We start from the raw sequence: 13254 nt of genomic DNA, 5'->3' as shown, positions 1-13254 counted from the left end.
GCATTCAGCAGCTGTCTGCCTCAGACCAGCTGAAAGCAGGCAAGGGGGTGAGTGAGCGAGATCAGAAAATTTTCAAAAGATAAGTGTACGTGTTTGTCATAGGTTAAAGGGCTTACCCCTTTCAGCATTTCAGTTATGAAGAAAGACTAGATAGGCTGGGGTTGTTTTCCTTAGGGCAGAGAAGGCTGAGGGGTGACCTGACTGAGGTGTACAAAATTATGAGGCATAGATAGGGTAGATAGTAAGAAATTTTTCCCTTTAGTGGAGGGCTCAATAACCAGGGGGCATAGATTTAAAGGTGAGGGGGAGGTTTAGAGGGGATTTGAGGAAAATTCTTTTTCACCCAGAGGGTGGGTGGTATCTGGAACTCACTGCCTAAAAGGATGTTAAAGGTGAGAACCCTCACAACATTTAAGAAGTATTTAGATGAACACTTGAAACCCCATAGCAGACAAGGCTATGGGCCAAGTGCTGGAAAATGGGATGAGAGTAGATAGGGCTTGGTGACCAGCTTGGAATGATGGGCCTCTTTTTGTGCTGTAAAACTCTATGACTCTACTCTACGAAGTTAAAGTTGAAGCAGCCCATCACTTTGCCAGTGCAGGGGGTTGGCACCCTCTTGGCATCACTTGGATATTGGAGCAGTGGGCAAGGCTGTACTTGCCTTGAGCACCAGCAAAGGTGCAGCTGGGAATGGGTGCTGCACCCTCAGAAATCAAAGCTGTTGGAGATGAGAAGCAGCAGCCTGCACAGGAAGGGCAGAGCACCTGACATCAGGAGGCCAGAGGAGAGGAGAGGAAGGCTCTACCCTGAGCACAGGCTCTACAGGCAGAAGCAAAGCTACCTGGACATGACTGAGAACCAGTGCCAATGGAGACTTCAGCTCTGTGGGCAGATGGTCAGACTTGTCCGTGCGATCTCTGTGGTATTTCACATGTGGCTGCAATTTGAAACAACTATATAAAGTGCCAAACTCTTGTAGAATCAAAGCAGCAGCCAGGAGAATTCAACCAGTATCCATGCATAGTTAATGATACCTTTAAATAGACCTGAGAAGGGGTGCAGCGTGCTGCTAAGCACGTGTCCAGGGAGGGTATTACCTGGAACGTCAAGCTCCAAAATGGCATTAATTTAGCATTGATTGCTGTTGGGATATCACTGTCAGCATACTTCTGGCAACCATTTGCTTTGAACCTGCTAATACCCTCAACAAGCATGATTGGCCCCACAAATGTGCACATGCATCACAAATGCCATTTGAGAGCTCTAAGGGCACTCTAGCACCTAAAAATGGGTATTGATGAACCAAATTTCTTCCCCTTTATTTTTTGTGATAAGTTAGAGATCCTGCTATCTTATGACAAAAACAGAATTACTTGAAAAAACTCAGCAGGTCTGGCAGCATCGGCGGAGAAGAAAAGAGTTGACGTTTCGAGTCCTCATGACCCTTCTACAGAACTGAGTGAATTTTAGGAAAGGGGTGAAATATAAGCTGGTTTAAGGTGGGGGGAGGGGGGTGGTGTGGTTGTAGGGACAAGCAAGCAGTGATAGGAGCAGATAATCAAAAGATGTCACAGACAGAAGAACAAATCTTTTTGTTTTTTTGTTGATTATCTGCTCCTTTCACTGCTTGCTTGTCCCTACAATCACACCACCCACCCCAACTTCTCTCCCCACCACCCCCCCCCCACCCCACCTTAAACCAGCTTATATTTCACCCCTTTCCTAAGATTCACTCAGTTCTGTTGAAGGGTCATGAGGACTCGAAACATCAACTCTTTCCTTCTCCGCCGATGCTGCCAGACCTGCTGAGTTTTTCCAGGTAATTCTGTATTTGTTTTGGATTTCCAGCATCCGCAGTTTTTTGTTCTTATCTGTTATCTTATGAACTGAATATAAAGGTTAATGAATGTTCCAGAATTATTTCAGCTTCCATTGCTCCTCTGTCCTCGGGCAGGATTTTTCCCTTGTTGGGTACCCCCAGTTCGAACAGGATGCCCCAGAGTTTGAGAACCAGTACGCTCTCTCTGCAACCGGGCTTGGAGAGGCAGGGGTGCCAGACAAAGGCACAGACATGAGACTTTCAGATTGTGCAACCATTCTAGTGTAGTCTCCTCATTGATGGGAGCCTTGAACCTGGAGTCCCCATTGATCTAAAGACTAAAAGATGATGGCACCATGGTGCAGATCATCATTGTCTTACTTGTGTGTCTGGCATGCGAAGAGACAGTGTGATAATTTTAACTAATGACATGTCCTTCTCCCTTTTAGGTTCGCCAGCAGGTGTCCATTCTGCAGACCCCGAAGGGTCACCCCTGACACCGGAGGATCACTGGGCATCAATTTCACCTGCGTCATACCTGTTCTCTGAAGCAGACATCAGCACAGATACCAGCACCTCAGTGGGCATTAGAGCAGTGGCTAGTATCTCGGTGCACCTTGATGAGGGCACTTCAAACTCACTTGAGGTGCAGGCGGAGGCAGAGAGTGTCCAGGGCGCCAGCAGTCGGAGGACTGCTGGGGACCAGGACAATGCTCAGTTGAAGGCTCATGATGAGCTTCTGGAGTTGTCCATTAGGCGGCAGATACTGGATGTCCAGAGAGATGTGCGGGAGGAGCTGGCAGAGATCCATGAGGGTCTGCGTGCCATGGCCTCCGTGATGAAGGAGCCTATGCAGAGCGTGAGCACTGCACTGACTGTCATGGGTGAGTGAACTGCCTCCTCTGTTGAGAGAGTGGTGACTCTCATGGAGAGGCAGCTCCAGGGACAGAATGAGGGGTTTCTGGGGTTGTGCTTGGACCTGCGAACCCTCACACAGGCAATGACCTCAGGTGGTCAGTGTCAGTGTGGGAGATGGATGAGGCACCCGGTATCCCAGCTAGGTGTCTGTCCATCGATGGTGTGCAGGGAGGTCCAGACCTCACGTTGGCGCACAAGCTGCCTGTCGTCTCTGCAGGCTCCTCTCAGGGTGCTCCGGATAACAGCACCAGTGACTGTCACATCTGATGAAGCTGCAATGACTGGAGAGGTGCCAGCCATGGCACTGGCCACTCCCTCCCAGGCGGGGTCAACATAGGCTCCACTGGCCAGAGAACGACCACCAAGGTCATGAAGGCCATCAAGACAGCACAGTCAGCAGCCAGCTACAGGCAAGCGCCTAGACATAACACTTGCAAACGTAAGTTAAAGGCACCATGAGTACAAGAAGAATAGGTCACAGGAGATTTTATGTTAATTTATGTTTATTTTATCTGTACTGGTCTGGGAATGAAGACTGGCAAGTTTATGTAAATAGTTTGGAATTGTCCAAATGAGATAAATTTTGTTTTTGTTGTCTTGGCCTGAGTATGCTTCATCTTTTTATTTTATTGGTGCAGGGTACGCCAGTATGTAATGCTGGACGTAAGTGGCTCTGAACTCTATTGCACAGGCACTAAGTGTTCTTTGTGTTCAAATGAAAGGATCCTTTCAGACGTCCGGGATGGAGGAGGCAGCCCTGGCATGTGTTTGAAGCTGATCTTTGGTAGCCTAGCTGATGGAGCATTGGATCAAGGCATCCCTAGTGTCCCTGTCTCCCTGGAGGTTACCGAGGTCTGGCTCCACGCCCTCAGCATTCTCACCGTGCTTATCTTCAGACTCACTCCTGAACTCATCATCTGTGGCCGGCGGAGCTCTGTCACGATCCTCTTCCTCCAGTGGGACCCCTTGCCAGTGCCAGATTGTGGAGAGCGCAGCATGCAACTATTATCAGTGACACTCACTCTGGGGGGTATTGTAGTGCTCCCCCTGAACAGTCCATGTATCGGAAGCACATCTTGGGAAGACCTATGGTCCTCTCTACCACCGCCCTTGTGGAGTCATGACTGATACTTTAACGCTTCTCTGCTTCTGTTTTTGGTGGCGGAAAGGCATCATGAGCCACCTTTTCAACGGATAGCCCTTGTCACCCAGCAGCCACTTGTCCAATCGGGTTGGAGACTGAAGAGCCTCGGCACCTGGGAATGTCTCAGGATGTACACATTATGGGAGCTGCCAGGGTATCTTGCACAGATTGGCAGAATCTGCATCCTGTGGTCACACATTGTCTGCACTTCATGGCATGGAATCCCTTCCTGTTGACAAAGGCACCCGGCTGACCCACTGGTGCCTTGATGGCCACATGTGTTGATAGCATCCTGGACGTGGGGGAACCCAGCAATCGCTGCAAAGCCTCTGGCTCGCTCAGCCTGACTGGCCTCATTCATACGGTAAAGAGTAAAGATCTGTACCCACCTGAACAAGATTCTGTCACCAGCTTGATGCAACTATGGACAGTTGATGGGGAGACTCCACACAGATACCCCGCTGACCCCTGGAAAGAGTCAGAGGCATAGAAGTTGAGGGCCACTGTGACCTTCAGAGCCACTGGCATGGGATGTCCACTCACAGGGTCAGAGCTGACCCCAGGCCCAATGATCTGGCAAATGGAGGTCACACTCTCCCTAGAGAGGCAGAGCATCCTTTGGCATTGCACCTCGGACATATTGAGGTAGCTGCATCACTGCCTCTAAACCCTGGCAGCAGGACAGTGGTGTCTTCTGCGGCCCCTTCCACCTTGGACTTCCTGCTGGCCCTGCACCCCTTCTGCCTGCTCCTCTCCTCCCACAGGTTCCTTCCCTGCAAGCTGCATTGGGACACCTGGCCTCCTCTCCCTTCTGCCCCTCGCTTCCTCCTCAGAAGAGGTACCTCCAATGGAGACCACAGTCCCCACTACCAGGGTTACAGAAGACTGTCTGATACCCGGAAGGGTCCGCACGGTCTGAATCCTCAGCGGGGCTGGCAGACAGCAATAAGTCCTGAAATGAGGCCTGGAAATGCTGAGATGACGCCCCGAACAGAGGTGAAGCCGCCAAGTAGCAATAAGCAACCAGCTGCAAATTATCTCCGAAACTGCTCACTACTCACAGTGGCAATGCTGCTGACCCTTTTTTTAGCCCACCCTTAGGTGAGGTTTGTGAATATGTCAGCTGGCTGCCTGCCAGTTTTGCCTGTGCGACAAGCAGAAAATCGCACGGGCAAGGTAAAATAACGCGCGCGCCTACTGAGCGAAATATCGCGCACTATACTACTCCCATTCGGGTCAGGCGCGCACCCGCCCGCGGGATGAAAAAGTCTGGCCCTGGTCTGTCATGTTACAGTAGAATTGCTGAGGTTCTCTCACATATTGTGCATTAATGAATGACATTAGGCATCTTTTTCATATTTCTTTGTGGAGTCCCTATCTGCTAAGTAGCACCAATGAGTTTCAGAGCCAAAGTGGAAAATTTAGCAAACAGGATTCTATGTGGCAGGTTGTTAACCGTATGTTCCATTCTCCTCCTCAGTTCAGAGTCAGGGCAGTGTGGGCTTTAGTTCTTGCTATACGGACATGCAGTATTTAATTGGTTATTGCCTTATATGCCTCAATGGCACAGGAACAGTAATAGTGATGATAATGATCAAGATTTTATTATGACACACATCGAACACTTAAGGTATATTTTGCAAGAGAATTGAATTCAGTCTTAAATAATATAATGTTGCTTTATGGACCAACATAGCTACCATTCTAAGAGCGCTGGCTTAATAGTGCAGACGGAGGAGTGTTGAAAAACACAAAGGTGGACTTAACACAAAGGAGATGGTTTAGAAGTGGATTGAAAGGATTGAATGCTTAGAAAGTAATGGAAAAAAGTTAAAGTGAAGAGATGGTTCTGAGCAAATGTGGATTAACGCCTTCAAAAGATTAATACTTAGTTAGGAAAAGAGTTGACCAGTCTGGATATAAGTATAAATAGAAATGATTGACTGTTGACTCCATCTAGCCTGCTGGAACCAAAGGAATGTCTTGTCAAGGAAGCCAAGGATATAGAAATCTTAATTCCCTGATCAAGCACTCCCAATGAGAAACAGCACACACAGAGTGTTGTTTGAGAAGTCATGGGTCTGACATTACATCAATTTATTTAACTGGGCCACAAATTGGGGGCTGTTGGAATGTGATTTCCCCACCAATGTTCCCTGCAAGTGCCAAGAAATCACTCCCTAATGTTAGAGAGGTAGTCTAAGATGGGAATTTCCTAGGAGCTGTTCCCCTTCTGCCAGTACAATTTTGCCAGAAGTGTGGCAGCAACATGCCTTTCCTGAGGACGCTTTTTAGGGTTCATACCAACTATTGCAATGTCTAAGCTGCGTATCTCTGTATTCCTGTATCAGAAAGATCTGAATCTTCTATGATTTCTTATATCTGTAACAAAAACCAAATAGAAATGTGAATAAGAAAAAAAGGTTAATTATTTGTAATTTGTGAAAGAAATAAACATATTATTTGTCCCATTGTCTTAATCAATAAGTTTCAGCTTAGGCAATGTTCTGATATGCTTAGTTAAGAAAACTATATAAATAGAATGATCTAGAAAAATAGGTGTGTGCCTGTGAATGGTAAATTTCAACAGGGCAAAAACAAACTTTGAATTTATATGGAGAAAAGGAAAACTGCAGAATAAAAACAAAAATAGGGGCAATCAAGGTGGGGGGTCAGGTTTGAGGGAGGGCTAGAGGTGGCTAGCAACAACCCCCAGTTTTAATGCAGGTCCAAGGGCAGAACACTTTCTCTTCCTGGCTCCCCAATAAAGGTAAGTAAATAAACATGAACTTACCTTTTGGGTGACAGCCTCCAGCAATTCCTGTAAGTGTCAGCAGGTTTAGCTGCTGAGCACCTGATAAAACAGGCTGCCACTAGTCACTAACTTATCTTACAAAGGGGCCTAAAACAGGTGTTAAGATCCCAATTTGCATTTGCAATGGGCCTAACACCCATTTCAGGTGTCCATCCTGGAATCCTACTGAGTAGCCCAGTTTAATTTGGTGGGCAGTGAACTTTTAGGTGCAGAAGAGTGCACACATGTCGTTCACCATATTACATCCTTACGCACCCATTTTATACCTGTAAAACGGGAACAGCATGATCAGATTTACAGGCTGCTGGATTTAATAAACCAATAGAGAGACAGTTGTGTCACAAAAATCCAAGAGCTCAGGGAGGCCAGATGTAGGCCCTTGATACATGTATCCAGCAGGCAAGTACTCAGCCTTCATACTTAGTGGCACAAGCTAGTAAGGTATTCTCTTCCCCACCAATAAATTCCTTGATCTTAATGACAAAAAAAATCTTCAAAAAAGTAGGATAAATTATGCATAAATATCGGGGATAAATTATGCATAAATATCGTTAATAAATCAAAGTCTGTTTGACATTTCTGATAGTGTAACTGTAACAAAAAAATCAGACGTTTAATTTCCTTTTATGAACCAGGAGACCCTTTAATGGAAATAACAGGAAGCAATTATATTTCTGATTGGTTTAACAACTAATTGTTCTGTGACATTTATCAAGTTTAACTAAAATACTTATTACCTTCTGAAATACATTAGATAGCAGGAACAATTGCTGAAATAGAGTCTAATTCAATATGCGTCGCTCATTATTTCCTTAAACTTATGTCTCCAACCAGTTATGTTGAATAATGAAGATTTAATGGGCACGTCCTTTAAGAAGAAGCAGCTTCTGGAAAGCCCATTAACAGGTAAAAATCCTTGTATTAAGTTTTTTAGAAGCAAGTCACATTCCCTGTAATCAGTGTCTTTCTGTGCTAACTGTAGGGTTTAATTCTTTAAGAAAGAAATGTTAGCTCTTTAATATATTGTAAGGAAACAGCCTGACCAGTAGGCTATTAGATGAGAGAGACTAGAAAAGTCCTAAATACAAGTTTTGATCTATGCAGGATCCTGAGATGGCCCAGCAACTACTACCAGTACATCAGACCTCATAATGGTTGGCACTTCATGGCTGCTACCTGACATGTCAAGAGGTTTTTGAAGTAACCAACTGGGTTGAATGGATTTGGCATCAACCTGCAAAGAAAATGGTTTCCCCATCCATGTCTCCTCCTGCTATAGTCCAGCTGCTAGATATTCCTTTGCTACGATCTCTGTATAAAGACTGACAGCTTTTAAAAAGAAATTAGAACTTCCAGTTATAAATACAGAAAATGCTGGAAAAACTCAGCAGGTCTGGCAGCATCTGTGGAGAGAGAAACAGAGTTAACATTTCGCGTCCACTATGACTCTTCTTTGGAACTTTAAGGTAACTTTGTTTCTCTCTCCACAGGTGCTGCCAGGCCTGCTGAGTTTTTCCAGCATTTTCTGTTTTTATTTCAGATTTCCAGCATCTGCAATATTTTGCTTTTATTTTAATTGTGAACTTCCAGTTAGTAGCTGAAGAATGACACAACAAGATTTCACATTTTTAAAGAATAAGAAAAAATGAATTCTATAGTGACAGTCCTATTGATATTACTTGGCATTGGGGGCGGGGGGGGGGCAGCGGCATGAGGGGCCATAGGGGTTATTTGGGGGCAATCTGTAGATCTATGCTCCTTGGTCCTACTATTCCAATGCTTTTCAAACTATTTCCAATGTGACCCCATTTTAACACATGTTAACACATGTAAATGATTGTGACACCATAAGCCAGAAAAACCAAAAAAAAATAAAGCAGCATAGTAACATTCAACACATAATTATTAAAGTTTGTGTCTTATGGATCAACATATAATGATAAATACATCATTTAAATATGAAAATCTGTGTTTTTAAAGCACTTGTAAAAATGTTATTTTATGAATTCACGTGAGTCTCAGCCAAGCTCTCCAAATTCCCTGGTGACAAAAGACTCAGTGAAGCACCTCCCCCCACAACCCCCACACAGACATTGTAATCAGCCTCTCTCCCCCGTCTCTCTCACACACTCATACACCAGTCCTTCTTCCCAAACCCCTCCCCCACTCACTCAGCAGCCCCTCTTCCCAACTCACCTCCCCACCACTGACTCAGCAGCCCCCCTTCTCAACATCCCAAACCCTCACTCATTCATTAGCCCCTCTTCCATACTCCCCTCCCCTCATGCGCACACTCACCAGACTCTCTTCTCGAACCCCCTGACCCACCTACTCACTCATTCATTCAGCAGCCTTTCTTCCCAAACCCCTCCCCCTCTCACTCAGCAACCTCTCATCCCAGCTGCTCTTCTCCCCTCCCCAACTCACTCATTCATAGACCCCTCCCCTTTCCCCTTTTTGATCTAGTTGCTGGTACCTGTGACAAGTCACTAGGTCAGGGAGACAAACAGGAGTAGAAATAGAGTAAAGTTTGAAGCTGCTACTCAGCTTCCCAACTTAGCCACATGAAGTCCTGGTTTCTTCCACACTCAGGCAGTGACTGAATTACACATGCAGGCCTCTAGCTGAATCAAGTCTGTGCACAAATATCTCAGGCAGACTCAAACTTATCGCTAAAAGTGTTTTCTGAAGTTGAACAGCACTTTGGGCTCAACGTCTGGCTGTTTGGCGGAATTGATCCAGTGGGCCCAGGCCTATCCTGCCAGAGACTCTAGGCTGGATCATCCCCTCTCCACTGTCGCCCTTGCTGCTCAGAGGAGGGGGAAGCCTGAAATCCTAAATGTGAACTCTGCAACCCCATCTGGGGTTGTGATCCATATTTTGGGAAATGCTGTTCTCTACACTTTTCAGGATCCTATTATCTATTGTCTATCCCCTTGCCTTGTTTGTCCTCCCCAAATGGATTACCTCACATTTCCCAAGATTGAATTACATTTGCTTCTTTTCTGCCACCTGGCCAGTCCTTTGATATCTTCCTGCAGTCCACAACTTTCTTCCTAACTAAACATCACACAGCTAAATTTCATATAATTTGCAAACTTCTTAATCATGCTCCCTACATTTAAGATTAAATAATTGAACAGCAATGGATGCAGTACTGAGCCATGTGGAACCCCGCAAGAAACAGTCTTCCATTCGACAAAAACATCCTTTGACCATAACTGAGCCAATTTTGGATCCAACTCGCCACTTCCCCTTGGATACCACGAGCTTTCAATTTACTGATCAGTCTGCCATGCAGGGCCTTGGCAATGCCTGGCTAAAATCCATGTATACTACATCAAACTATTCCCTCATCAACCCTCCTTGTTAACTCCTCAAAAAATTCAATCAAGTTAGTCAGACACAACCTTCCCTTAACAAATCCTTACTAACTGTCTTTGATTAATTCATGCTTCTCTAAATGATGATTTATACTGTGTCAGAGCATTTTTCCAATAATTTTCCACCACCAAGGTTAGGCTGACTGGCCTGTAATTATTCAGGCTATTCCTTTCTCCTTTTATAAACAATGGTACAGCTTTACTAGTTCTCCATCACCATGGGGAAATGTGAGGTAATCCATTTGGGGAGGACAAACAAGGCAAGGGAATAGACAATAGATAATAGGATCCTGAAAAGTGTAGAGAACAGCATTTCCCCAAACTATGGATCACAACCCCAGATGGGGTCATAGCGTTCACATTTGGGATTGCAGGCTCCTCCCTCCTCTGAGCAGCAAGGGCGACTGTGGGGAGGGGATGGCCCAGTCTGGGGTCTCTGGCAGGTTAACAATAGAAAACAATGTTCACAGTCTCTGTTAATTATTCCCTTGCTTCCCATAGCAGCCTGGGATATATTTCATCCAGGCGTAGAGATTTATCCATTTTCAAGGATGCTGATTTTTATGTTTTATCCCACCCAATAATTCACTCTCTTTAACTACAATGTTGACACCAGCCTTCTCTTTTAAATAGGATTATGTAGGATATGTGGCACAGAAACAGGCCATTCAGCCCAATCAGTCCATGCCGGTCTCTAGTCACCATTTAAATACCTCAATTAGATCACCCCTCAGCATTCTTTTTTCAAGAAAAGAGGCCTAGCCTGTCAATTTTTTCCTGATGTGTATACACACACATTTCTGATATAATGCTTGTAAATCTTTTCTGCACTCTTTCATGTGCCTCAATATCCTTTTCATAATATGGTGACTACAACTGAATGCAGTACTCTAAGTGTGGTTTAGCCAAGGTTTGATATATGTTTAACATAATTTGCCTACTTTTCAATTGTATTCTTTTGTAAAAAATAGATGATGTATTCTTTAAGAAACATGACCATGATTTAGGAGTCTAAGTGCAAAAATCACTAAAAACAAGTACAAAAATTATTTTAAAAGGCTAATAGAATGTTAGAGTTACAGAATGTTTACAACACATAAGGAGGTCATTCAGCCCAACCATTCTGCGCAGAGTTTCTGCAAGAGCAATTCAGCTAGTCCCACTCCTCTGCCCTTTCCCCATAACCCTGTGAAGTTCTTATCTTCAGGAGCTTATCCAGTTCCCTTTTGAAAGCCACAATTGAATCTACCTCCACCATTCTTTCATGCTGTGCATTTTAGATCCTAACCATTCCCTGTGTAAAAGATTTTTTCCTGATGTTACCTTTGGATCTTTTGCCCATCACCAAAAACTGTGCCCTCTGCTTCTCGAGCCTTTTGTCAAAAGGGAAGAGTTCCTCTCCATCGACTCCGTCTAGATCCCTCATGATTTTGAACACCTCTATCAAATCTCCCCTTAACCTCCCTAAGGAGAAAGTCTCAGCTTCTCCAAACTATCCTCATAACTGAAATCCTTCATCCCTGGACCAATTCCTGTATTTTATCTGCACTCTCTCTCTAAAGTCTTCACATCTTTCCTGAAGTGCAGTGTCCAGAGTTGGACATGATACTCCAGTTGAGGCTGACCCGGAGTTTTTTATAAAGTTTCATCATAACCTCCTTGCTTTGGTGCTCTGTCTCTATTTATAAAGCCCAGGATCCTGTATGCCTTTTAAATAGTTTCTCGACCTGCGCTGCCACCTACACAATTTGTGCATATATACCCCCAGGGTGCCTCTGTTCCTTCAACCAATTTAGAATTGTACCCTTTATTGCCTCCCCTCATTCTTCTCACCAAAATGTACCATTTCACATTTCTTTGCATTAAATTTCATCTGCCAATTTCACCAGCCTATCTATGTCATGTCTTGAAGACTATCACTACCCTCCTCACAGTTTGCAATACTTCCAAGATTTGTATAATTTGCTAGTTTTGAAATTGAGCCCTAGTATAAACCCAAGTCTATGTCATTAATAGATATCAAGATAAGCAGTGGTCCCAGTACTGACCCTAGGAAACACCACTGTATAACTTCCTCCAATTCTAAAAACAACTATTCACCAATACTGTTTCCTGTATTTCAGCCAACTTCATATCGATGCTGCCACTGCTCCTTTTATTCCATGGGCTCCAACTTTGCTGACAAGCCTGTTATGTGGCACTTTATTAATAGCTTTTTGGAAGTCCAGATACACCACATCAGCCACATTACCCTCATCAACAATTTCTGTTAACTCCCCAAAATACTCAATCAAGTTAGTTAAACATGATTTGCCTTTAACAAGTCCATGCTGGCTTTCCTTACTTAATCCACCCATTTCAAGTTAATTCTGTTCTGGATTATTGTTTCAAAAAGCTTTCCCACCACTGAGGTCAAACAGAATGCCCTTTAGTTGCTTCAGGAAAGATGTGAAGACTTTAGAGAGACAGTACAGATAAAATATGGGAATTGGTCCAGGGATGAAGGATTTCGGTTATGAGGATAGATTGGAGAAGCTGAGGCTTTCTCCTTAGGGAAGGTTAAGAGGAGATTTGATAGAGGTGTTCAAAATCATGAAGGATCTAGACAGAGTAGATGGAGAGAAACTCTTATTCTTACACCGCTTTTGAACAAGGGTGTAGCATTTGCTACATTCACCTTCATCCTGGCCTCCACTACACCCCTCTCTATGCTCCGCAATCCTTCCCCATCCAAAACCCCAGACTTACCTCTCTCCAGTCCATGTCCTCTTCATCCGTGGGCTTGCCTGCAGTCCTGGCAAAGCCCATTACTGAGTTGTGGTGCTGCTGGGCCCGTTAGAGCTGCCGGCTCTCCAGGGTAGGACTCCCTCCCACTGAGGGGCAGATGTCCGATTCTTATCTTGTTCATGCCGTCTCCAGTATGTTATTGCTGTGGGGTGGCCTTGTTTAATGTAGGTCAGCTGGTTTCTGATAGTTCTTACGGGGGAGGGGGGGATATGGTAATAAACCATACTCACTCTCCCAGCACCCCCCAGCACTCCCACCAACCACACACACCGTATAATTCAGCCCAAGGAGTTCCTCATGCACACTGGGGCCATGCATTCAGGCACTAGTGAGTTGAAACACTGGTTTAACCTGTGTTTAGCACAAGATGCCATCTTAGTAAAGG

The 13254-nt window shown here is 44.8% G+C and overlaps 1 protein-coding gene across 1 annotated transcript in view; it reads left to right on the top strand.

The window, feature by feature from the left end:
* LOC121286153 (collagen alpha-1(VII) chain-like) overlaps window positions 1-13254 on the top strand; it is a 190725-nt gene that overhangs the window by 157179 nt on the left and 20292 nt on the right. The window contains exon 23 of the mRNA XM_041203134.1: window positions 7534-7605. Within this exon, the coding sequence (XP_041059068.1) occupies window positions 7534-7605 (72 nt within the window). The remainder of the gene's footprint in view (window positions 1-7533; window positions 7606-13254) is intronic.

This window comes from Carcharodon carcharias, chromosome 13, assembly GCF_017639515.1.
Source record: "Carcharodon carcharias isolate sCarCar2 chromosome 13, sCarCar2.pri, whole genome shotgun sequence".
NCBI lineage: Eukaryota > Metazoa > Chordata > Chondrichthyes > Lamniformes > Lamnidae > Carcharodon > Carcharodon carcharias.
Note: the sequence above shows the minus strand (reverse complement) of the source record. Positions and strands in the feature narration are given on the sequence as shown.